A 27,490-nucleotide genomic window follows, 5' to 3' on the forward strand; every position below is an offset into this window, starting at 1 on the left:
TGTTTTAACCCTGTTAGTTTTCTACTTTAACCCTGTTAGTTTTCTGCTTTAACCCTGTTAGTTTTCTGTTTTAACCCTGTTAGTTTTCTACTTTAACCCTGTTAGTTTTCTACTTTAACCAGGTTAGGTTTTTGTTTTAACCCTGTTAGTTTTCTGCTTTAACCCTGTTAGTTTTCTACTTTAACCAGGTTAGGTTTTTATTGTAAACCTGTTAGTTTTCTACTTTAACCCTGTTAGTTTTCTGCTTTAATCAGGTTAGGTTTTTATTGTAAACCTGTTAGTTTTCTACTTTAACCCTGTTAGTTTTCTGCTTTAACCAGGTTAGGTTTTTATTGTAACCCTGTTAGTTTTCTGCTTTAACCCTGTTAGTTTTCTGTTTTAACCCTGTTAGTTTTCTGCTTTAACCAGGTTAGGTTTTTATTGTAACCCTGTTAGTTATCTGCTTTAACCTTGTTAGTTTTCTGTTTTAACCCTGTTAGTTTTCTGCTTTAACCCTGTTAGTTTTCTGCTTTAACCCGGTTAGTTTCTTAGCTGCCTCTGCTGCCTCTCTGGATTCACCAGCTGCTGCTTCTGATCCCGAGCAGACAAAGCCACTCAGTTATAAACAGATCCAGCATCAACAGACTGAATTGTGTGACAGGAGCAGATCTTTTGGCAGACAGTGGCAGCAGAAAGCAGACGGACTGACAGCTTGTATTTTCTCTGAGTCACTCTTGATTATCTGTCTGTTCAGGTTAAACATATTTAGAAGACGACGCGGCTGTCGCTTTAAGATTCTCCCTGGCTCTGCGCTGTAACTTCACCTTGAGGAGGAGTGAATGTCAGCCTGCTGGTGTGTGACGGTGTGAGGACTCACAGCCAGCAGGCGGTTCTTGTCCTTCTCCGCGGTGGTTAGCGTGTTCTCCAGGGTCACACGGTGCTTCTTGGCCACTTCCTCCAAAGCGCGGGCCTGGCTGTCCTTCATCTGGCTGGCCTCTTCCTCGTAGTGAGCTTGCACGCTCCTCATGTCCTTCTCGTGGGATGTTTTCTCTTCATGCAGGGTCTGAGGAACACAACAAGGCACAATGAACAGATTTAAGCAGATCGGAGGCCGTCTCTCTGACCAGCACCATATTGATTCTGTTTGTGTTCATGCCTTCTCTATCTCAAACAAAAAACAAAGCTGAACATTTTATCTCTGGATAAAATGAACGATCTTTAAAATTAAAGAAAGTCAGTTGTTCAGGGTTCCCCTCAGAAAACTCGCCAAGCCCGGTGGTCGGTGCGCTGGGACCATCATTCATCCAGCGCCTGCCAAGTTTATGAGTTAAAAATGTTTAAAGTTCACAGGAAATTTGAAAATATAATAATTATAATTATTACTAAATTATAATTGCCACCTTAGCCTGGTGGTTCACCAGGGTTAATAATACTGGGGGAAAATCTGGTTATTACAGCTGGAAACCAGCAATCAAGCCTGAAATCTGTGTTACTGATGGACTCAGACCTGAACCTTCAGAGTCACATAAAGATAGTCACAAAGTCGGCCTTCTATCACTTGAAGAACATTCCCAGATTACAGGACTAATGTCACAGCAAAATCTAGAGAAACTCATCCATGTTGCATTGATTACCACAGTCAGCTGCAGCTGATCCAGACGCTGCTGCTCGTGTTCTGACTAAAACCAGGAAGATGGAGCACATCACACCAGTTCTAAAATCCCTACACTGGCTCCCTGTAGCTCAGAGAATAGACTTTAAGATACTACTGTTAGTTTATAAGTCACTGAACGGCTTTGCACCACAACACAGTGAAGATCTTCTTGCCCAGAATGCACCTTGCCTCATATCGGTTGGTGACAGAACTAAGCCAGTGGAGAAATCAAACATCGTCCAGCCAACTGGTCCATGACACTCGCTAGCTAGCTAGCAAGGGTATGTTAGCAGCTAGTTAGCAGTAGCCTCAGCCGCATTGAGTCAGAACACAGTGAAAATGTCTGGACGGTTCAAACTGCCAGACAGAACAATTTCACAAGATATAAATACACAAGTTAAAAAAAGTCACGACAAAATTTAAGATTAACGTATTTAAGGCCAAATAAAAGTTTATTTTTAAAAATTAATTTCACACATTTTATGGCCTTAATTGTGTATAAATTAATTTAAGACTTGTTAAGAATGCATGTTGAGTAGAGGTGGGTGGTATGGACTTAAGTTTTATCATGACATGTTGAGGTACTACTGTGAGAATGACAAAAATGATCATTTATTACATTTTTTAAGGTAACTGACAATAAACGATACAATAAATGCCCCTCCCTGCCCTAAAGCTGTTTATAAGCTGATGGAGTTTGGAGACTGAAACTGATGGAGGAGGCCAGAAACCTCTCATGTTTAGAAGAAAGGAAGATATGAGGCGGTGTGAGAACCTGGGTCCTGTTTGCCTTCACAACTTACAAGATTTCCCAACGTTAGTGAGAATTTTGACTTTAGTTTGTAATGACTCTTACATACGGCTGGCAGAAAAATCTAAATGCACTCCACAGAGGGATAACATGAAAAGGTACTGATTAAAAGTTGTTGCTAAGCACCCAGTACAACCAAAATGGACAAAAAGCACAGAGGCAGGAACAAGCACAGCCTTTACCCAGCAACAGCCCAAACCCAATTTGTCAGTAAAACGGATACATTATGAATAGCAGCTAAAAAAAAAAAAAAAAGAAACTGAGGGGAAAATGTAACCTGTAGGCCATACAATTTGGAGCTAATCAGAGAAGCAGCTGTTTTTCTCATTGCATGGCGGAAAATGGAAAATTTAATTGGCTTAATCTTGCCAAAAAGGCCACAAGCAGGACATGATGTCCTTCAGCTCAGCTGACAGAGGACAGAAAACGAAAATCTGTTAATCTTAAAATCAGCACATCTGTTCAGATTCAGTCAGACCGCCAGGTTTATATTTTAACTCTCAAAATTAGATTTTCAGCTATTCTGAAATTAAGGAAAGTCTTGTGTTGATGACAAGACTTAAAGCATAAAAAGTCACATTAAAAGTTATCAATGCAACTTATGCAAGACATCAACATCATCCTACAAAATAAAAGCTGCAAATGTAAAGGCAGAGATTTTCAGAAGGTAAAAACAGGTTTGTATCTCTACAGATAACCGAGAACTAATTCATGACAGCCAGTTTTATTTTCCTAAGCAGAGAGCTGCTTTGATAATGGGATGAGAAATTAGCCAAACTGAGCCAAACTGCTGTGGGGTCAGAAGGCAACAAAGACGAGGAGGGAAACTCTGCTCTGTTTGATGCAACAACAAAGCCTGAACTTCCTGGGCGCTTAGTTGGCTTTTTTTTTTTGAAAGAAGACAAGCAGAGAACTCAGAAACAAAAAAAAGTTAACCACAAAGATTCAACAGTAAGGCAAGAAAATGGAGAATACAAATCTAGAGAAAAAGAAGCAAAAACTAAATCCACAATTTACATCATTTTTACAATAAACAGCTGAGAGACGTACAGACAGATCAAAATAATCCAGTTTGATTTGTAAAAAATCAGATAAGGAGCCAAAAGTTTCACCATTTTCAGCCTGTAAATCAATTAACGAATTCCTGTAAACACAATACATATTTACATTCATCTCCCTGTTTTTTGTTTGTTTTTCTGATAGAGACTGAAACTTTTAAAACTATGGCTGAAATGATTAATCGTGATTAATCGATTATTGAAATAATCGTCCACTAATTTAGTAACAGATTGTTAACTGGAGTGTACAGTCTCAAAACATTTGCTGAAATAATAACGTACTCCAATAAGCAATTAGACCAAAACTGTACAAAAATATAAACATTTTGCATTAAGATCAAAATATTTCTTCTTTGTCTGTAAATCTGTTTAACACAGAACTTCTCAAATGGCTGTTTTACCTTCACCTGGTTCTGTTAAAAACATCTTCTATTAAACACATTTTACAGTCCAATTATCGATCAGTTAATCAATAAAATAACAGATCAGCTCTAAACTGTATAGATATTAAGTAAAGCAAAAAATTTTTGACTTTAATATGTTGATGTTAGAAGTATTTCCTTCGCTACAAATGATCGGGTTTTCACTAAAGAAATTGTGTTTGTGCATTTTAGGCAATAAAATGTTAATTTCTGAGTTTGAAAAATAAATGTAATTATTTGTTTCCTTGCATCTTTTAATGTATTTCTAATATTGCATAAAAAGGCTACAGTGGTTAAATAAAAAAATCTGTAGAATCAGCTGATTTTTTTATCCGATTAATCGATTAATCAGATAAGTAAATAATTGTTGGAAAACATCTAAAACATGCAGGACAGACTTTTCTACATCCTCAAAATGAGCAGTTTATTTCTTTCAGATAATAAAAATGCTCCAATCCTACACTTAAACTTGAGATATCTTTACATTTTCTTTGCAAACATCCAGTTATTCACCACAGCCGTGGGCCTCGGAGGCCACTCTGACAGAAAAGTGTAGTAAAGTTTAGCTGATCCTCCGTTTTCCTGGGGAAAGCATTGAAATTCACAGCAGCTGCAGCCAGTGGGAGACCTCTCCCAGCTCCCAGAGGATTACGCTGCACAAATGTCAGAGATAAAAGGATGGGAAAACACACATGAAGCTGCAACACTTGACATTTACTGTCTGCTGCGCTTGGCCGGCTGACTAAACTGTTCCACAAATCATCTGACCTTTAAGGCTTTTTGTTTTTAAAAAGCCTGTTTTGTTTTCGCTCCGCAGTTTGTTTAAAGCTGTGATCGACAGGCTTCGCAGCCAAACAGTTTGAACTTTTGTTGCATTGAATTCAACATTGCAGAAAATTACTACAGTTTATCTGCAACAGACCTAATATTGGAAGTAAATCTTAGCAAAGAAAGAGAGTGAATGTAAACTGAGAGAACAGATAGTAATTTAAACACGGCTGAATGAATTACACTTTTGTAAAACAAATATAAATAAATAGGATTAAAAAAATGAAATGGACACCAGAGTTAGAAGAACATGAAGCTACTAAAATATTTTACACAAAAAGTAAATCTAACCTGGTTTCACCACAATGATAAAGTTCAATTCATTCAACCCAAGACATGAAAATTCATCCATCCATCCATCCATCCATCCATCCATCCATCCATCCATCCATCCATCCATCCATCCAGGAGGTTCTTTACCTCCTCCTCTCACTAAGTAGCTAGCTAGCCTCGCTCAGCTGAGGAACCTATAAGTAAAAAGTGAATTTATTCTGCTGAATGTTTCAGAGATTATGTTGATTCCCATCAAACTGAGCTGCTGTCACACTGCATCCTCATCCTATTAGCATACAGTAGCAGAATTAATCTGATACAGCTCTGTCTGCATTCAAACAGCAACATGCTGACTGTTGTTCAGCTTCCCTACAGTCTGCAGAACGGCTCAGCCTCAGCATCCTGATCAGCTTCTAGTTATTCATAACAGTAACTTCCAGCCTTGCATGAATACTAAGCAAACACACAGACCTTCTCCAGGGACTGGATCTGCTGTTTGTGTCGTTCTTCCAGCGCTTTGCTCTGGCTCTGCAGGGCCTCCCTCTCTTCCTCCATCCGCAGCACCTTGTCCTTCAGGCGGCTGCGCTCGTTGTCCAGGTCCCTGATGGCGGCTTCCTGGGTCATCTGGGTGGCCTGCAGGCTGCTTATCTGGCCTGAGAGAAATGTTACAGATCAACACAGCTACATAACACACGATTATTTTAGGAATCAATTATTATGTTCTGACGATTAACTGGATAAAATTCTGCAGATTTTACTTTTAACCACTTAATTTTATTTTATACAACACTAAAATGATGTAAAAAAAGCCTGTTAATTACAAAAACAAAAAAACCCTAATAATTAAATGCTTTTAAATAAGAAAATAGACATTCCTAAAAAGAAAAACATCGTTAACGATTATTCTATAGTGACGATCACATTTAAAAATTTTCTTCAGATTTTTGTTTAACCATGTAAGCTTATTTTATGTAATAATTTTAATGCAACCTCCCTCCCCCTAATAATTAACTACTGTTTTCAAATAAAAAAATAAGCATTTTATAAAGCTGACAATTATTTTAGGAATCGATTATTCTATTCTGACAATTAATCAATTAACTGAATAAAAAAATGTGAACATTTTGCAGATTTTTTTATTTAACCACTTAAACTGTTTTTGTACACAATATTAAAGACGTAAAAAAAGGAAATGCAAAAAACCATAATTAATTAACTATTTTCAAATAAGAAAATAAACATTTTATATAGCTAATCGTTATTTTAAGAATTGATCATTCTATTTTGGTGATTTATTGATTAATAAAACAAGAAAATGGGCACATTCTGAAGATTTTTCATTTTAACACTTATTTTATACAATATTTTGAGTTTGCATCAGAGTTTAATTGCGAATTCACTCCTCCGCAAACCAAACAAACTTTCAAGGCAAACGGACTGGAGTTTGATTAAAACAAACTAAACATGGCAGGTTGGAAAACGCACTCAATTACAGCCTGCAGAGTTTCCTGCATTTAACCAAATAACCCAATCATCCTTTACTGGCCACATTTCAACAAACCAGCTTCAACATTTCATATAAAATTTGAGAGAATGTGTCTTTCTCTGTAAAACGCCCTCCATGTGCCCTCTGAGCTCCAGTCGCCGGCCGGATCCCGAGCAGCTTTGGCGGAAAAACATTTTTCTAATCAGACTTTAGGAGCTCATGACGCTAATGAGGCGAATGTTATTCTGCTCTAACAAGCTCAGACGGCTCACATGCATCAGACTGTAATGTTTTTACAATATAGTTGCAGCAAAAGAGAAAATCATAGACGAGTTGTTAAATTAGATTGTGTTGCTTAAACTGGATCGACTCAAAGTGCAGAGCCCCACTGCCTTTTAGGGACAGGGAACGCCATTAGCTTTGATATGCAGCCATAACTTTAAAACGTTTGGGCTGAGATGCCTCAGACGAGACAAGAGGAGCTGTTAGTTGATGTCTGATGAGTTTCTGCGACTGCCAGCGTGACGAGAAGCGAGGAGAGGGGATGACGTTTAGGTTCTTACTGGCTTTGAGGAGTATTTCCGTGGCCTGCTGCTGAACCCGGTCTCTGGCTGCCTCCAGCTCACACTCTGCCTCTTTCTGACGGATCTCTATGATCTCGGAGTTCTGGGTCACTTCATCCAGCTGCTTGGTTAAGTCCTGGAGAAGAGTCAAAACAATGCAAGAAAACTTAAACGGTGCAGATGACTTAAAATAGAAAATAAAAGACAGGGCTGCCTTCGACAACTCTTGTCTTCTGGTGTAATTTCCAGAGAAAGGATGAAGCTTTTATTCCTCCAATGTGGGTATATTGATCAACTAATTATCTATTAGTGCAAAAATCTCACCCAGGGTTTCACAAACTCAAGTTTAAGACTTTTAAAGACCTCTTTAAGACCACTATGAATCAAATTTAAGACCTGTATCACAATGGTAATGTATATTTAAGATGTTTTAAGACCTCTTTAAGACCATTATGAGTTAAACTTAACATGTATCGCAACAGAAATGTACTTTTAAAACTTGCCAAGACATTTCTAAGACCATTGTGAATTAAATTTAAGACCTGTATTGTGATAGAAACATACATTTAAGACCTTTTAAGACCTCTAAAACCATTCTGAGTAAAATTTAGGACTTGTATCATTACACAAAAGTACATTTAAAACTTGTTAAAACCTCTTTAAGACCATTGTGAATTAAATTCAAGACTTGTATCGCAGTTTTTTGCGATATTCCTCAATCACGGGAATTCATGCAAAATCAGCAGATCAATGCATTTTTTCATGCATAATTGTGAGCTCACTTAATTTTCATTATGAAAATGAAGCATTTAAGACAGTGAGTCTTAAAATGTTTAAAACTTACTGTCTTAAAAAGTTTTAAATGTAAACTTCTGCTGGAGAGGAGATAGAAAACACTCAAAACATGAGTTAAGGTAAAGAACGGATTTTTACTGATATTAACTTTAGGATCCAAATTCAGATTTGATGTTGACGTCCTTAGAGCTGAGTATTAACACTCAACCAGGAAGTAATTTAAACATTAAATCAAAGTTTATTTTGTGACACGACATCAGCTCGTTTCTTCCATTCATTCTTCTGCTCGGCTCATTTTGTGTCACGTTCTGTTTGCTGCATTTCCTGCATCAACTTTTAGCTGCCAGAACCATCTGTTATTTATAGGAGCAGATTCATTTTGTTCCGTTTGTAAATAAATAAACTTGCATTTGTCTCCTATCCATCTGGCTCCTGCCTGCGAGCCTACATTTTGCTCCCGATACCTCCACAGACATCTGTGACGATTAGCAGGAGCAAATTAAATCCTGCAGCTCCAGAAATGAAGGAAACAGCCTGTTCATCTAATCCACATGATTATTTAAAAACAATATCGGTGAAAAGTTGTATTATAAACACAACAGACCAGGGATGCAACTAATGATTAGGTTACTAATCTATTATTCTTTTGATTATTCTGACAGTCAAATTAAAATAAAATGGCACAATGTGCAGTTTTTCATCAAACCTCTTTAGCTTTTTATTACGCAACGATGATTTCTTTCATTATATAGCTGAAAATGCAACAACATAGCCTTCCTTCAGTGACTTTGAACAAAATTAAACTAAAACTGGAAAACATATTTACACAAAAAGGTGTTTTAAAATTAAGTCGAAATGTGTGTGTATTGTACAATTTTGGCTAATTACTGCTTTAAATATGCCATTTTTTTCAGCAAATTCCCTTTTTTAGAGTTAACGATTAATCAATTACTAAATTGGCTGATAATTGTTTCAACAACTGATCAATCACGATTAACACGACGAATCATTTCAGCCGTTTTCAGCTTACAGAACAAAACATATTGCTGGCATATTTTTAATACCGAGGATCAGGGATTTAAATCCCAACTGCTGTTCAATTAATAAGGAGCAGACTTCAGGGAACAATGCAAATCGACACGCATGCAGCGTAGAAGTTATGCGACTCAGAAACTCATGAGAGGTAATTTCACATCTCCGAGTCGCGCCAAGCAGCCTGCCTAAAAGCTAATTACCACAGCCGCGGCTAAGACAAAGGAGCCCCAGAATGACGAGACCCACTGAGGAGTCACACCAATTACACTTCCTGGGTGCAGGAGTGTGAGCAAGCTGTCCTCCGTTTGAGATGACGAACGTAGCTGCAGCTTCTCCCTGCAAGAGTTCACATGTGAGCCACAAAAAAAAAAAAAAAAAATTGTTTTTTTAAATGTTTATTGTCACATTTCTGTGGTGAGTTTTGCTGGGTGAAACATCCAGACAGAAATGGAGTCGGTTTGATTTTGGTGAATTTCTAACTCCAGGTTTGGAGGGAATCTGGTCAAGTACTGGTTTCTATAATCTCTACAAGATTTGTAGAAGAAATCTACTACAGATTTATGGATTGATACCAGACGTACTGTTTGAAACAGGCATCCATTATCTGTTACGAAGCCCCGGTCTGAAAACTCTTAGGAAAATCACAGTTTATTACAGCAGAGCCCTGGCTGTACAACGTAACTTTAAACTGTTCCACCTCCTGGCTTTTCGTTCAGATTGTCTAAAATGTTTAAAGGAAATGCAGCTTTGGACGCTGAAAGGCAGCCAATAGAGGAGCAGCATTTTTTCCCCCTTGGTGCCGATTGGCTGATGCCAAAGATTGGAAATACAGTGAATATTAGCTTCTGCTATGATGCCAAGACGGTTTTCTACTTTAATGCAGTTTGTTGTTTTTACTCTTAAAATGGGCAGTTATAAGCATTTTAATATAAATAGTTTTTCTTTAAAAGTTTTTATAAATTGGACATAATGGTTTTTTTTACCAGATTTCTGACTTCTTGGAAGTTTTTCCACTTGTCATGGTGTAAATTTAGTCTCTGAATGATAGCACATGTAAAGCTCTTGTGTTAAGGTGATTGTTCAGCCAATGCAGGTTTTTAAAATAAAATCTTACTATTTTCAGCAACAATAACAGCATTTGGGTCACTTTCTCTGAAAATGTTTGCTATATTTAGTTTAATAAACCAATTCAAAGCAGTTTGGGTGGCAACAGGTAAAAGCTGTTACTATTTAAAGTGAAATTTAATAGACACTGGAAAGTATGATTGGTAAAAGATGAATACTTTGTTTTAATCTATGTCCATTTTGAACAAAAAGTGAGTTCAAATGAACTAAAAACTAGTTTGAATGTGTGTTTCTAAACTGGATAAAGTGACTCGTTTTATGCATGAAGGGATGAACGCTTATAGAGCTGAACTCGGATGTATCTGGACTTTATTACATCTTTTGTTGTTTCAGGCCTGGTTGCTTCACCTCAAACAGCAACAAGCCTTTTGATTCTTCTGCAACGCTTCAGGTATCCTTTAGTTATTTGCTTAGTTAAAAAGCTGATGCCTGCAGTTAGTTTAATTAAACACCATCCTTCTCTTAGTCCTGCAGTAAATCCCTTTGTCCTTTCACAACCTTTGTGCTCAAAGAGAAACATAAAGTTGCTTAATGCCACATCGATCCTCGGTTTCCTTCCTCTTGGATCCAAAAAGGCCTAAAATCCGGCCTGCGTCTCTTTTCTCTTCTCTCCATGCTCATTTGAGCCTACTGAGCCAGCAAATCTTTAAAGGGCTCACAAAAATAGCTCCTCTGTTGACTAAAACCCTGCTCCGTTTTGTGGAAAGCAAGCAGAACAAGAGGATGAGACGGCATAAAGACGAGTTTTAGGAGTAAACCTGCTTGGAGGTGAAGTGGAAACAAACCGACGCAGGGAAAGAAACAATCAGGATTCATCAACCTTTACACCTTAAATGTGGCTCCTGCTGTCGATTCGTTATGGCTTTGTTTGTTTTTCTGTTTTAATAATGAAACATGGTAAAAATGTGAAATAATCTGCCAGTGGAACCAGACATTTTTTTATGAGTATTAATAAATTATTGACTTAAAACAAGTTGAAAAGTTACTTGAATGTTAGTTTCGAGACAAAATGAGTCATTCCAAGCGTTTTTGCACTTCAATTAGGATATGTTCTCAGTTAATTAGTAATCGATTATTCTATTGATTCATTGATTAATCGGTTCTAAAAGTGGCACATTGTGCAGATTTTTTAACACCTTAACCATATTAAATGCAGTATTAGAAATGCATATCTGGAATAAAATAAGCTGCACATTTTGAGGATTTAGAATGAATCAGATTTTAAAAATATCTGATTAATCGAGTAATCGTCAGAATAATTGATCAATAAAATAACAGTTAGTTGCAGCCTTAATAAAAGTGTTTTCAGTGACGATATAAATACTGAAGCTTCAGGTGTAAGAAGTAAAATCCCTGAATGGAAATGTACGGATGAAACCTCCTGAGGTGAGAAAACTGCCTGAAGTCAAACTTCAGGTGTTCTTTAGTTTTTACCATTTAATCCAAATAGACGGAGTTAAGTTCAGCCTCACCCAAAGCCCCCACAGAACCTCTCTGATTTTAACATTTAAATTCAAAAACTCATGATTAATTGCTTTTGTCTTGCGGGGAAAAGCCTCTGTCAGCCAACTTGGACCAGCTTTTCTCGAGAGCGAAATATTTAGTCCGAAGACGGTGACAGCAGCAATTTAGCACAGCATCACTGGTGTATTTCACTCTGGGGAAAATTTGTAATTTTTGGCAAGCACGTTCCCGCAGTAGCTTGTGAACAGTCAGCCATTAATTACGTCTGTCTGAGTTACTCCGAGCGATCATTTGCTTGCATTTCTCTGAAGATTTGCCCACTTCATCATGAGCTAAAGGAGGAAGACAGAACACTGGAGCGGTAAGCTGAGAACAGGAAAACATTGTTTAAAGTTGGGGTTCAGTTGATGCCTGATGAGTTTTTTCCATATTTATGCTTCTTGCATCTACACTGGCCTTCAAAATATTCATACAGCAAACTTTAATGGATTTTATTAGAAGTTTACAGACCAACACAAAGTGCAGCATAGAAGTGAAGTGGAATGAAAATGACAGATGGTTTTCATTATTTTTGCTGATAAAAATGTGAATTTAAGTTAATATTTAGCTTTTTTGTGATCAGACGTCACTGAATCAGTGAATCTGTAGTTTAGGTTTATTGTCATTACAACAGAATAACACTTTCTCATGTGACACCATTTCACTTATTGCTAAAAAAACCTGGTAAAATAGGCTGAAGTTTGTGTTTGTAACGTGATAACGTGGAAAAGTAAAGGAACCTTGAATCTTAATGAAGGAATAAAATGCTCCTCATCCACATATTAAAACACTTAAACTGAAGATTAAATATAAATCTATTATTTCCCAACCATGTAACTGAAGGATGGAGAGACCTGCTCACAGTTTTATTTAGAGATTATTCAGATATTAACCCACCAAACACTCAATGTGTGAAAGAATCAGATGTGTTTCTATCAAGTAAAGTCAGTTTCAAGCTTTCTGCTTTGTTGACTCTCCTTTATCTGGGTTACGGTTAATTGCGCTGATAATTAAATGAAACTAATAACCCGAGGCACAGCAGTTTCTGCTGACCTTGATCTTATTCTTGGTAACTCTGCAAAGGGAGGACCTCTTACCGCCTTCTGTGTAATCAGACTTCAGACAAACCAGACCCACTTCACCGATTCCCCTGAAGCTCTTGTCAGCTTTACTTTCAGTGGGGAATCCCCTCAAAAGACCTTAAAGACATCAAAACTCTGGAAGCAGGAACAAATCCTCACCAAACAATCATGCAGCTGGTTCTTACACGATTTAATCTGATTGTGCTGAAGACAGTAATATTTATCCAAATTTAGCTTGAAGGCATCAGAATGGAAACATATTGTCAGGTTGAAGTTGTTTGATTAAACAGAAGAGTTGGAGAGAAAACACTGAGTGTGTTTATCATTTGCTTCATAACCTTTTAAATTTTATAAAACCAACAATATGGTTTAAATTGTTAGTTGCTGTTATTAAGTCCTAGGAACATTCATGCTAATCTGCTAACTTGCTAGTAGCAAAGCAATTTTTCTTTGATTAGCGCTTATGCTAACTTTAAAAATATTTTTAAAAAGTAGCTTCCCCTAAATTCTAAAGCACGAATTTACTTTAAAATTAGACACATTTACTAAATTAGTCCAGTTTAGTAAATTAGTAAAGCACTAAGTTGGTAATCACAAAACTATGCTTTACTAATTAGCACTCATTTAATGCCAATTAGTACCAATTAATTAATGAATATTAATTAAATTAGCACTAAGAACTTGGTAAAGCACTAAGTTAGTAAATGCATTAGTGCTTTTCTAAGTAGTGCTTTAGTAAATTAGTATAGAACTGATTCTGGTTTTAGATTTAAGGACTATTATAAATAAAGTTCCAAGCTGTGTTGAAGTTTTGATTATCGACTGTCAAATTCAAACTCTTCAAATACTCAGACTTTTACATTCATGCTCTTATTTTGAAGGGGGTGAAGACACAGCAGTTCCATTTCCTCTTTTTCCTTTCCACCAATAACTGTAATTCAAACAATAAACAGGAGCACATTAAGCATAGTAATAAACAATATATAAAAACATAAATTTATTAGAACATTAATCAATAAATTCAGCATTTTAAAAACATTTTATTACTGTTAATGTCAGACAGTCTCGTATGTAAATCTAACACCTTTCCACAATACTAAAAATAACTATTTTTGTAAATATTTTATTATTGCTAAATTTGTATTAATATTTAGCAGACTGGGAATACTTGAGGTACTGCTTTAGATTATATTATGTATTCTTTCTGTATTTGTTTTCAACTGTTGTGCAATTATCATGATAATGTCATGTGGTATTTTAGTCATAATACATGAAAAAATGCACATTAGTTTATATGTAGTTTCCACTGAGCTGCTAGTGGAAGCACCAGCTGTTTTTTTGTTCTCCTTTAGGCTCCAGCATGGAGGGAAACAGCTGCATTCAGTTGTAAAAGCTTCAAGTTAATAACTTTCTGTGCCTGCTGCTGCGCTGTTTGGACCAGAAGCATTAACCTGTGGAAATAAAACTAAAGGCCGCCTTGAATCCAAAACTGCCAGATACTTAAACGCTCCTGGAGGGACGATTAGAGAGTGTCGGATAAATTAGAGCAGCCGACACTTTGCACCTGTTAGAAGTTTGAGTTTATTTTAGTTCAGTAGCAACTTGTCAGATTTGATCACATATAGATCTGCATCTTATAGATTAACTTACTTTCATTATAGAAGTTAGTTAAGGGTAAACAAGCTGTTACAAAGGATTGATAAATAAATATGAAATTGTGTTGGATGGATGAAAAAGCTTATCGGTGGATGGATGATGGACGGTAAACATTTCTCTCGTCTCTTTCGCTTCATATTTTCCATGTTTGGAGGAAAACTAAATCCTGGCACCAGCCCAACATCCCTGCTGGTCCATAAATGGCCACAGGAGGTGAAACCATGGAAACCGCCTCCATGTTGCGTCCGTCCCACTCACCTTGATGGAGCCCTCTGCCGTGCCGAGCGCCGCCTGCAGCTTGTGAGACTTCTCGCGGTTCTCCCGAGCCTCGTCCGTCACGCGGGCCAGCTCGGCCCGCAGCTTCCCCAGCGTTTTCTGGAGCGCCGCCTCCTGCGTCTGGAACTCCCGCCGCAGCTCGGCCTCGGTCCGCTTCCACGCCAGCAGGTTGTCGGCCGTCAGCTGCTGGGTTCGCTTCATGGCCTCCAGCTCGCGTTCGTAAAACGCTTGAGCCTGGAGAACAAAGCAGAAAACGGAGCCAGACGTAAAACTCCTGCAAAAACTACGAAGCATTTCTGGTTTAGTTTCAGTGAAAATATCTTAGTACACTTAAAGTAGGACAAAACTAACTCAGCAGGATATATGAGCTTGTTTTAAGCCAATCATTAATACCTTAATACTGATGAGAGAATATTTATTCCATTGTCAGATTTTTTCACTTAAAATATGCGAAAACTGACTTGTAATAACATACAACTTAAATAATCTGTCATTACAATTAGTACTTTTTCATGAATATTAAGAAATATTGACTTAATTCTATTCTTGAGCCTCTTAAAATAAAATTCTCTAGTGAGTCACTTTATCTGGTTGCCAGTAATAAAAGCACCTCTGTATCTTTGACTAGGACGCACCATTTAAATCTAAAGTTTTTATAAGCGTTTAATCTGGTGTGCATCATCACTGCCAGATCGGCGTGGAGTGCTTTTGTAGTAAAATACTCTTGTTAAAATGTAGAGGTTTTCTGTCATTGCTTGCTAGATAAATCAATAAAAACTCACTAGCAGCTCATTCTTACCAGTCATCTGATTTTATGAACCAAGTTTAGGCCTTTAAACTCGTATTTACTTTGGTCAATAAAGCACAAAGCTACTAAATTTAGAGCATAATGATCTAACAGGAGGGTAAGCTAAACTCAGTTTACTAATGTTCTACAAATTAACCCAAATAAAAGTACATTGAGTGAAGGATTCATCATCTAGTATGAAGCAGCTCCAGCCAGATTCATTATGGAATCACTAAATTCATCTCCGTGTTGAGATTAACCCCATGAATCACTGTTATTATTTGGCAGGGGGGAAACCTCTCATCCATGATGTGCTGGACTCAATGCTGGCCGTACCTTGCTGAGTTTGGCTTCGTATTCGTCCACCAGCCTCTTCTTGTCCTGTTTCAGCTCCTCCACCCGCTCCGCCAGAGACTCCACCTGCAGCACAGCGACACTCATTAACCGTTTCTGCCATCTGAACTGTAAACCTAAAGCTGGAACAGTGGATTTCACTGGGAAACGTCACTATTTCCAATGGAACAAGGACTTTTTCATCCAGTAAGGAACTATTGACCTAAAACAAGCCCTGATGTCTGGCTGAAGAGTCACTGGGAAGTTCGTGTCTTTGAAATAAGACAAAAATAAGATATTTGAACTTGAAACTGAACCAAAAACACTTGGTAAGATTTTGCGTTTCTGTATAATTTTTGAAGTAATTACACTGCAAAAACACATAATCTTACCTGGTATTTTTGGTCTGGTGTCTGGTGGAAATTTAAGTTAATAAAAAAAACTACTTAATCCACTGGCAGATTATTTTACAAACATTAAGACATTTTTCCAATGTTATGAGTGAAATAATCTGCGGGTGGAACTAGTACTTTTTAAATCAATGTTAAGGAATTATGGATTTAAAAAAACCTCCCATTTCTTGCTGAAATGTTGCCTGTAAGTTAATTTAGTTTCACTTCAATGAACTAAGATATCTGCACTAGAAACTGAACCAAAAATACTTGGTAAGATTTTGTGTTTTTGCAGCGGATGAGTTCTTCCGCATCACAAACTTCCAGTTTAACGGGGAACCTACAGAACGCCGAGGCCAGCAGGTTGAGCCGTTTCTCAGAAGTTAGCGGTGCGTTACCTCGGCTTTGTGCAGCTGCCCCAGTTTCTCCTGGTCTTTGCTGTAGTTTGCATTCTGGCTCTGGTGGCTGCGGAGGAGCTCCTGGATCTCCTGCCTGTGCTGAGCCTTGAGCTCCTCCAGAGCCGCTTTCTTCTCCTGCTCAAACTGAGCCTGGGCCTGGCTGAACGTCCGCAGCTTCTCCTCAAAGGACCGTCTCATCTCCTCCACCTCCCTCGACATGGACACCACGCGCTGCGTGTGCTGCCAAGAGAGACGGGAAATGAAAGGCTGCGTCAAAGGAAGGGGGGATTGATTTATGGGTTTCTGGGTTGCAAAGCGAGCCAGTGAGTCTTTAAAAAGGTCCACGCCAGGCGGTGATGTGCTGGATTGGGGGATTCTGATCTGACTGCCAAACCTTTCTGCTCTAAATGAGCACAAAACAATGTAAACTCCTCTAAACATTAAACTCCTTCAGCTTTGAAACATTCAAATAACACAAATGTCTAAACTCACTAATCTAAAGTAGCTCTAATAATTATATTTACATTTATTTTCTCTTAATTGCAGCATTTTATTTGACTAAAGAAGCAGATAGCATAATTATTAACTTCCACTAATTAAATAAGAAGATATTTGTCTTTGAAAAGAAGTGCAGGCATAATATGCCAGAATTAGTAACTATTTAGCAAATCAAGGAGCTGCAATCTACGGTGACCTAGATTGGTCAAAAAAAAAAAAAAAGCCAACGCTGCTAAGCAGCAAAAAAAGCCACAACAGATGTTGGTTGTTTTGCATAAGTTTCATTTTAGCTGAAATTCAGGCTCTGTACTTTGTTTTAGCATAAATCCCATTTTAGCAACAAAAAACATTTTTTTAAGAATAACTTAATTTTTTTTGTTTTGGCTGCAATTTAGTTTTAGTATAAATAAATAAACATTTTGCTTTAGCCAACATAACCTGCATTTAAAGGTTCTGTTGTAGCATAGCTTCAGTTTTAGAAAAAATGCTGACTTAGCATAAATTTGGTTTCATCCAAACTGTGTTGTGCCTCTCATTCAGCACAGATTAATGTGTGTTCATCTAAACCAATTTATTCTGCTCCACTTCACAGTCCTGGACTACTCTGTGTTCCTCAGACACATGAAATCCCAATGAAACGCATCAAAGTTCGTTGATATCAAGTGACAAAATGTGAGAGCATGTGAAAAATCTTATAAGATTTGACCAAAATCCAACTTCTCTTTTAATAAAGAAATGTTTCTTCATTTTCCAAGATATTATTAATACCTCTATGAATGTTAGCTTAGCTGTTACTGGCCAGTCAAAGCAAAACGATGCCGGGCATCAAACTATGATTTGTAATGACAACATGTCTGCATGGATCCCTGCTGTCGACAGCAACAACAACTCGCTACAGTCAAGCTGGGAGGCTGACGTGACGCTGATTACCGCAGCTGTGCCCGCAGGACCCCGGCGTACACAGCTGCTTCCTGGCAGCAGGTGGAGGCCGCGCGCCTACCTGGGCCTCGGTGCAGAGCTGCATGTCCTCCACCCGCTGACGGTAGCTCTCGAACTCGGCCAGCGCCTGCCTCTTCATCCTCTCGTGCAGCTCCATGGACTCCTCCAGAGACTGGATCCTCTTCTTCAGGTCCATCTCATCGCTGATTTTACTCTTGAACTGCAACCAACACAAAACACTCAGGAAGCCAAATAATCGCTTCATGAATGAAAATAATTTCCATTCCGACTATTCATACTTTTGAAGGGGAATTTCGCTTACAGACAAAAATATGTATAATCTTAATTAAAAAAGCAACTGAAATATTTTTATTTGCATCTTTCTGATGTTGTATAAAAAAGGCTTCAATGATTAAATAAAAAATCTACAGAATGTGACAATTTCTTGTCAGTTTAATCGATTGTCAGAATAATCAATGGATTAATCGATTATTGAAATAATCGTTAGTTTCAGCCCTATTAAGTGTAATTCCAACTCTTGGGTTTCAGCCTATTGGATTATTCTCTGACTTTTTTTTACACATCAGTGATAATTAAGAGATTTTATCAGATATTTTGTTTTATATTTTTTTGAACTGAGCCATATTTCTACCATGATCGGTGAAAAACACGTTTCTCCCAAACATAAGATCTTTTTCATTCCATTCACAGGCAGAAACCCCTGAAAGACGAATATTCTGCCGATAAAATATTGATGATTTCATTCTGAGAGCCGGCGGTGAGATCCTGGCTAATCTGATAATACTTTACAGTGGTGAGTCTCTGTAACGGCGCTTTGAGGTGATGAAATCCTGTGTTTGATCTGGAGTTAAAAAGGAGGGAAAGAAGACCTGGCAGGTGCAAAAAGGTACAAAGTTTCACTCCTAAAGTCACGTTTTCATGGGGAAAATGAAACAAATGAAGCCTTTTCTGACCGAGGAGAGGAAGATAATTACCAGCTGTTGATGCCTGGCGGGGCTAATATGGCTTTAGAACCATAAATTCAAACTTCTGCACATAATGTTTACCTAAAAAGCCCAAAATTAGCACAACATCCATGTAATTACATATAATTAAAATAATCTGCCAGTGACTAGTATTTTTTAATCAAAAATGAGGAATTAATCACTTAAAACAAGCTTATATATTTTGTTGGAAAATAAGTTCTAAGTCAGTTTTGCCTTATTTTAAGTGTGATAAGACATTTGCACTAGAAAATAGAGAAAAATTACTTGTTGGTTTTAATTTTTGCAGCGTGTGAGCGAAGGTTCACCTGCAGGATCTTCTCTCTGGTCTCAGACAGGATCTGCTGCACCTCCTCTTCGTGCGCCTCCTTCAGCGTGGCAATGGCCGCCTCGTGCTCGTCGTTTTTCGTGTTCAGTGCATAGATAACCTGCAGCACGGAGGACAGACACGCATTAGGTCAGGGGTGTCCAAAGTGTGGCCCAGGGACTGTTTGTTAGGCTGCAGTCCAAGAATTACACTGATTTGTTTGTTAAACTTTTTATTTTAAATCTGGGTAAAATTATTTCTGCTATGACTTTCTGGTACTAGAAAGTAGAATCATGTCTATCCAGAGACCCTCACAAGCTTGCTATGAAAAATCCTGTTTTGTAACTTAACTAGATGCTTTTGTTATAAGATAGAAAATGTGCAAAAGTTGAGTCTAAGATTAAAAAGAAGATATATCTGGCTACTTTATTTGCTTTATCTGAGTTTTTTTGGCCCACATGACAAAAAGTTTGGCCACCTCTGCATTAGATGCTAAACATGATCACTATCAGGACTTAATGTATTAAGTATTAGTGTTAATACTCGACTGTGCGACTCGTTGCATACATGCTGCTGAATATTTAATGCAGACTTTGAGCAGCAGAACATCGTTTCAGGATGAAGTGTAACTGGATAAAAGCGAAGCCGTTACAACGATTTCAGTTTACAAGACAGAAAAGCTTTGCATTTATTCATGAAGAGCAGCTGGAGTATCGGAAATGTGCAGAAACGATCAAAAAGTCGATTCGGCTTGAATATTTAAAAAACAACCAAAAACGCTGCTCTTTTCTTCTTCTGACAGATGATCAATGTCTGTTTTTGTTTCCATCAGAAAGTCATGATTCTGATGGCACCTACAGACTCCAGAGAATATGGAATAAAAACATGAAATCAGATCTTCCAAATCAAACGAGTGGATTAAGTAGCCGTAGCACGAGGCCTGTAAAGCTTCTGCATCACAAATAAGCAGATTCAGGATGTAAATGAGCCTCCATGATCCCGCTATCAGCTCAGCGACGCCCCGTGGTCATGAATTAGAAATGGGCTGCTGCTGTGCATCACCGGGGTTAAAAATAACACAAGCAAACCGCTGCGCGCACGGGACCGACCTCTGACCTTTAAATCCCATCCCCAAAATGCAGGCGGCCGTCCGGAGAGCCGTAATCTGACAGCGCAGTAATCCCCCGGCTCATGGGCACAAAGAGCGGGATGGGAATGAGGTTTCACATGAAAGAGAGCAGAGACACATTTCTGTTTCTGAGAAACAGAAAAATGTGATGCTGCTGCTGCTGCTGGAGGAGAAGCAGGTCAATAATTCAGGACACTGAGCCGCACAAAGCTGCTGAAGATACTCAGAGACCATGGGTCAGAATCAGAATACACTCCACTGATCCACAATTTGTGATAGTTAATGTCGTTTTTGGGTCGAAAATAATAAGTTCTAGCATTTATGTTAAATACCTGAAATCATGTCTATATTATTCTGAGATGCATGAGAACATGGGAGAAGCCATGGGACAGGGATTAACCAATCACCGCTCAGGCACACCTCCATCTCTGAGAATCTGAAAACCTTTGCTCTTTATTTACCAAAGTTATGGAGGGAACCAAATATTTCTTCTGTTTGAAATAATAATAATAATAATAATCCGTTTCCCCTTCATAACATGGGAACTAATTCATTTACCAGCAAGTATTTAACTATGTTTAATGCTCCCACAATGGACACCAAATCCTACAGATTTGGGAACATTTGCTCTTTATTTGCTCTTTATTTCAGAGATTTCAATAATCTCTGAAATATTTGGTTCCCTCCCTGTAACATGGGAACTAATTATGAGTTTTCAAAAACTCTTCAATTGTATTCATTCCTCTCACCATGGACAACAAGTCCTGTATGTTTGGTAACATTTGCTCTTTAATGGAATTAGTTCCCATGTTATTGAGTGGGAACAGATTCTTTCAGGCAGCTGAAATATTTGGTTCCCCCCAGTAACTCTGACAAATAAACAGCAAATGTTCCCAAATATGCAGGATTTGTCATCCATTGTGAGAGGAATACATATAGTTAAAGACTTGCTGGTAAATTAATTAGTTCCCATGTTATGGAGGGGGAACAGATTATTTCCAACACCAACTATTTCCAACAAAACCGGCACTCTGAAACATATTGGTTCAAAAAAGATCATTTCAGGTCTCCCAAGCTTACATGACAAAGAAAGAAGGAAGAAAAGAGCAGGAGAAGAAAAACAGTGTAGAGAAGCGAAGGAGACAATCACATCCACATCTGGGGCTTCTAATAACAAGAAAAGTTGTGTTTCTTAAATAAGTGTTTGTTTTTTCTGTTTTCGCTGAGCCGCAAACTGCTGACTCATCATAAACAACAACTTGTTTTCCTCCTCTGATGCAGATGACCTGTGAATTCAACTGTGACCATTCGGTCTTGTTTTTATCTGTTGCGCGTTGTAATTTAACATTATAGCACTAAGCAGCAGCTCTGTGTGTTTATATATTCATGTAGTCAATTCAGTGTGGTGTATTTTTAAAAAAAAACTTTATCCTCAGTCCCGCTTCAGGTTGATGCCATTTACAGCAGAGAGTCATATTTAAACGAGCAAATCGCTGCTGCTTGTGTGAACTCTATAAACTGCTTTAAAATTAAAGCAAACTTTGACACTTTCCTGATTTATTTATTGCTTGGATGTTTTCAAAACTCTATTCTGTGTCCTGCTCACGTAATGCGTGAACTCTGAGCCACAGGAGCCACTTAAACTTGCAGGTCTGCAACTTTCTCTTTATTTTTAATGTTTATTGTGCTTTTAACTGGGAACCAAGGCAACACCAGGGTGGGACGGGTCGCCTTGTGGTGTCAGGGTAGATTTGCTCTACAAACGTGTTAAAGGAAAGACAAATTACAGACAAATTATGCATTTACTCGTATAACGTTTTGAAAAAATGTACTTCTATGAGCAGTTTTAATAATCGTTTTACTAGAGAAAAATATTTGGATACTTTACCCAGTGAGAGAAGCGTCACTGAATGAAGAATTTACATCAAAGTGAGACTTCTTGTTTATACACAAGCTTTGTTTTTTTGATGTTTTCTACAAAAGATCCAAAAACATAATATACCGTCAATGGAAACTCAGTTTTCATTTGAATGATTCAGAATTTTTCTCTTTTTCTACTGGATGATGAAAGTTGTAACAAGCCCTTTTCAGACTTAATAACTGATTTTATTTGTTGTTTTGGTTATTTATTTAAAATGTCTTCCAGTTCCAGTGTTAAATGTTCATTTAAAGTTTATTGATCTTTGAGAATGGGTTCTTGAATTATTATGTCATTACCAGTATGTTGGTTAAAAATGGTCTCAATATATAGTTTTGTCTTAGTTTAAGTGCACCAACACATTCCCACTAGAAACTAGACCAAATATACTTGGTAAAACGTAATGTTTTTGCAGTGTACTCAGGGGGCGTGCTCAGTTTTAGCTTTTCCTTGACTGAATCTGGTTAAAAAATAATGCTGCATATTCTAATTGTGAGCAGTTAAAACATGGAGCTAACATTTCAGTCAGTAAACAGCAGGTTGGCACTCAAATCCAGTGCAAAGTGAAGCCTTTCCTGCTGAAAATAGAAGCTTTTAAAAAGGCAGAAACACATTTCTTTGCCTTTTCTGTCAGTTCAACTCAACAGTATATATATAAAGGTTCAAATTCACAGCCTGTGCTTTTATTTGGAGCTTTGTGTTCGTAAATGAGCAATGAATTGCCCGAGATCAGAGACAAACAGCGACTGAGAATATTTGGTTTGCAGTAAAATAAGGCATCTTTTCCTCAGAGCGGCTGAATTATTCAGCCTCTCATCAGCTTAAGACGAAGAAGCTCTTAGAGGAGCTAAAAATCTCCGTCACGAGACACTTCTGCAGATGAAATGCAGTAATCAGAATGCTGCAGAGGAACACACACGCGCGCACACTCACACACACACACACACACACACACCACTAGCACAGGCTGCCAAGATCCTGGTGAACCAGTGAACCCGGGTCCAAACGCATCAGTGTGATTGGCCTGACTAATGGCCACCAGGCGGCAGAAACCATCGTGGAATAAAGTGTGTGTTGGAGAGATAAAGTCTGCTTTTTCTGGCTCTGCCACCCAAAAAACACCAGTAGTTCATTTAAAAAATTGAGGTAAATTTTGCCATATTAATCATTAATTATTCCCACATTCAAGGACACACTCTGCTTTTGGGAGTGTGTGAGCATGACTCGATTTACAGGACTCAGAGCGCCAGCAGGGAGCCTCTCAGGCTGGTTTTCAGTCGCCTTCGCTCTGATTAAGACGACACGCGGCTTTAAAAAACGTCCTGCTTTGAGGTCGAATTTAACTCCATGTCAAGGCATTTTATGGTAACCCTGAAGGGACACGCCGAGTCAAACGCAGCGGACATTTTTAAAACCAATGCTAAGAGTAAATTAAATTAAGTAGACTATGGAGATTATATTTGCCTGGGAAAAACCTGAATGTACTTATTATTTAGTTTTAGGATCATTGTTTATGAAAGAAAAATAATAATTGTGCCAAATTCTGCCAAAAAAAAAAATCCTGTGAAACTTATAGATTTACAATAAAAAGATTTTAAATTCTCCATCACAAAAAAGTTAAATTTGTAAGAAAAAAATATTTTTTATGATTAAAGTGGCAGTATTATGTGTTATCCAGGCATGCAGTGCCATTTCATAGCACAACCAAGTAACTATGTTACCTTCAGTTGTTGTAAAAATGATACATCAAATATGACTTCAAAGACATTTGACTTCGACTCTATGGTCTTGAAATTGGGCCTCTGTCTCTTTAAGAAACTCCTGCTCTTTCTGAAACTCCGCCTCCAGGAGGTCATCACAACATGGCTCCTTTATGAACCCTTTATCAACGTTTTTACCAGCGTTTCACTGAGAAGTAGCTCCTATAATGAGATGCTCAGTTCCACCAGGTGTTTGCTAATTGCTGCTGGCTAGTCTGAAGGAGCTGAGTGGAGGAGAGCTGCTCTGGGAGACAGAAGCTCAGAAACTGCAGCTCTGAGGAGGAGCTGCATCTCGGAGGCGGGGCTAGGTCCACCCAGGCGTTTTGCACAGCTGAATGGTTGCCATGGAGATTAAATTTCTCAAACATACATGAAACAATCAGAGCAACACTCCAGGTAAAAAAACAAAAAGTCTACTTTACATTACGCTGTCCTTTTATAGATTTAAATTTAAAAAATCTAAACTAGGATGTTCTCTGACATTGAAAAGTCAGACGTTTGTAAGAAAAAAGAAGTTTGAGGCCATATAGGCGGTAAAGGAGGGGATGCAGTGTCTAGCAGGAGCTAGAAATGAAACCATAATAAACAAACAATGATCCTAATGAGACGAGAGCAGTCCATGTGAGGCGGACTGCTTACTGTTTGTGGTTCCATCACTTAAAGCCTTGTTCTTTGGTTAGCTGCATGAATTCAGCTTTGAGAGGCTGGAAACAGAATTAAAAACAAGTCCAGGTCAGTTTGAATATTATGTCCTCATTACAACAGGAGCTACAAATCAGGAGGTACCGTCGTCCCCACGGAGCAGCTTATTTCATTTATTTATTATTTGGCTAAAATGTTCTGCAATTCAACATCTTTGGTCTGTTCAGTCTTCTACTGAAACGATTAATCGGGTTAGTTTTGATTAATCAATTACTGAATTAATAATACACTAATTTAGTACTTGATTAATCATAAACTAGAGTATACAGACTCAAAAAAGGCCATTTGTTGAAAGAATTGCACACTAAAAACAAAATTAAACCAAAACTATCAATTTTTTTTATAACTTTCTTATTTTACCAAACAAAACAAAAAAACAAAAAAAAAAAAAAAAAAAACAACAACACTGCCTGTAAATACAAACTCAAAATTTCACCTGAAAAATTCTGTAAGGTATTAATCAGTTCAACATATTACACTGTACTGTTAAGTCGATTAGTAAGTGCTGAGCTTTCAACTTAATGATGTTAGAATTATTTTATACAAATGACAAGTGTCCACTAAAGGAATGCTGAATTTAAGCTGTAAAATGTTTATTTTCTTCATTAAAAACTAATTTAATTACTTGTTTATTAGCATCTTTTAATGTATTTTTAATACTGTATGAAAAAGGCTAACATTAAGTAAAAAAAATCTACAGAATGTGGCAATTATTTTATACAATTAATCAATTAATCGTCAGAATAATCGATTAGTAAAATAATTGTTAGTTGCAGCTCTAGTTCAGTCTCACATTGGATCTGAAACCGCGAAGCTGAAAGAATCCAGTGACAGTTTCCATTTTACTAAAGAGCTTTAAATAATCACTGGAGCCTTGTAAGAGAACGAGTGAGAGTCGCTCACGACGGAGATCTTTTCTCTTCTCCGCCGGTCGATCACTTCGTGTTCAAGCAGCGGTTTGCTTAAATGACAGAAGGCAGCGGATCAATAAGGCGACAGAAAAATGCAGCACACCGTGTGTGTGTGTGTGTGTGTGTGTGTGTGTGTGTGTGTGTGTGTGTGTGTGTAAACACTGGAGACTTCTGCAGCCAGTCACTGAGAAAGCAGAAGAAAATAAACTGAAATTTGAAGCCCTTTCTTCATGTTTTTTTTACAATATTTGAAATAGAATAAATATGGATACATTCCCAGAAATATGAGAGTTAAGGGAAGAATACTGAAAAAAACCTAAGTGAAAAACCCCCTAAAAACTAAAGAAAGTTTTCTAAATGAAAATAAAGCAGCTTTCATCTGAACAATAGAAGTAAAGCCATGACTTTTTAATTGTGTTCTGCTGTAATCAAAGACAAAGATGCTCTTTTAAGTTCACCTCATTCAAATCCAAATGTCAATCTAAATTAGTTGAAAAGGCTCCATTAAGATTCTGCATCTGAATAAATATTCCAAGAACCAGTGAAGATTTATTGTAACACAAAAGATAAAAAGCCAAGTTTCAGATTCTGATTAAGCCTGTCACAATAAGAAAAGTTAATCACATGATAAATTAGAATTTGATCTTTGCATTCTAATGATTAATATTTTTTGAAGGGCAATTTTGTTTGCAGACACATCATAATTTTATTTATGGTTGCGGCTGTAAGCGGTTTTTATTTCTATTTATTGTTTTGGATTTTTGAAATATCTTCCCGTTCCAGTTTTAACCGGTTTTTTTTTTTTTTACAAATATTAAAGTTTACTGATCTTTTATAGGGTAAACTTGCATTTTAACTTTATATTTTGGTCTGTCTGATGACGTAATTTTTAAATATTAAATGATTGATCATTTGATCCGTTACGTTTTATCAAATACTTTTTAGCTCTCGAGTAATTTCTTGGACGGCTAGTTTTCACCTTTACTTGCGTACTTTTTGGGCACCTTCTCCTTTTCGGATGTTTTACACGTTGAAGTTGTTTTGACGCCTGCGATTCAATATATTGTGCGGCTCTAATAAAAAATTTAAGCAAACTGTGGCGGACATCGACCTCAAGAGAGTTCACTTTTTGTTCTGCTGGCTTTAAAGAGATCCAAATCATCAAAAATGAAAAGATGCAGCTCCTCTTGAAACTTATCAAAGGATTAAATGAATAGAAATGGTTGGCTGTCTCTTGTTACCTTTCCAACAGGCAGCTCCACACACAGACACACTCCTACAAAGTCTATCATCCAGGTCAGCTAATGAGACTTTGATGATAATGATGATGTGTAATGACCATCATTTCTCCACCTTAATGCTAGCCTGCAGCCATTTCCCACCTTGTGAAAAAGGGGTTTAGTCTTCGCAGTGCAGAGGGGCGGAGGAAAAATGAGGACTGAACATACAAAAAATTATTATATTTCTTGTATCGAGGGCTAAAACGATTAATGGGATTACTGGTGATTAATCGGCTATTGAAATAGTCGTAAACTAATTTAGTTACTGATTTATCATTAACTGGAGTGTACAGGCTTAAAAAAGAACATTTGTTGGAAGAACAGCACAGTCAAAGCAGTAGTTTAACCAAAAATTAAGAAAAATATATAGATTTTGCATTTAAGGTCTGTAAATGTGCTCTTTCCAAAACTCCTCAAAACTGGATCAAATACGATAAGAAACAAAAAAAAAAAATCTCAAAACACCTTTTGCTATCCAATTATTAATCGGTATATTAGTCTATATATGATCAGACATTCACTGAAGAAAAGCCTCTATTGCATTTTGAGCTCTTATTTAAAAGTGGCTTTTATTTATTTGCATCTT

General features: G+C 37.5%; 1 protein-coding gene across 4 annotated transcripts in view; it reads right to left on the bottom strand.

The window, feature by feature from the left end:
• Window positions 1–27,490, bottom strand: part of LOC106954082 (protein FAM184A-like) — a 129,761-nt gene that overhangs the window by 58,031 nt on the left and 44,240 nt on the right. For all 4 annotated transcript variants that reach the window (XM_015043325.1, XM_015043323.1, XM_015043324.1 and 1 more), the window contains exons 2-9: window positions 19,206–19,325; window positions 17,955–18,113; window positions 16,457–16,696; window positions 15,670–15,753; window positions 14,529–14,780; window positions 7,075–7,210; window positions 5,497–5,678; window positions 857–1,042 (exon numbers count right to left, since the gene is read on the bottom strand). In XM_015043325.1, coding sequence (XP_014898811.1) covers window positions 857–1,042; window positions 5,497–5,678; window positions 7,075–7,210; window positions 14,529–14,780; window positions 15,670–15,753; window positions 16,457–16,696; window positions 17,955–18,113; window positions 19,206–19,325 — 1,359 coding nt within the window. The remainder of the gene's footprint in view (window positions 1–856; window positions 1,043–5,496; window positions 5,679–7,074; window positions 7,211–14,528; window positions 14,781–15,669; window positions 15,754–16,456; window positions 16,697–17,954; window positions 18,114–19,205; window positions 19,326–27,490) is intronic.

Source organism: Poecilia latipinna, unplaced genomic scaffold, assembly GCF_001443285.1.
Source record: "Poecilia latipinna isolate Pla-1442-1.1 unplaced genomic scaffold, P_latipinna-1.0 Scaffold625, whole genome shotgun sequence".
NCBI classification, from domain to species: Eukaryota; Metazoa; Chordata; class Actinopteri; order Cyprinodontiformes; family Poeciliidae; genus Poecilia; species Poecilia latipinna.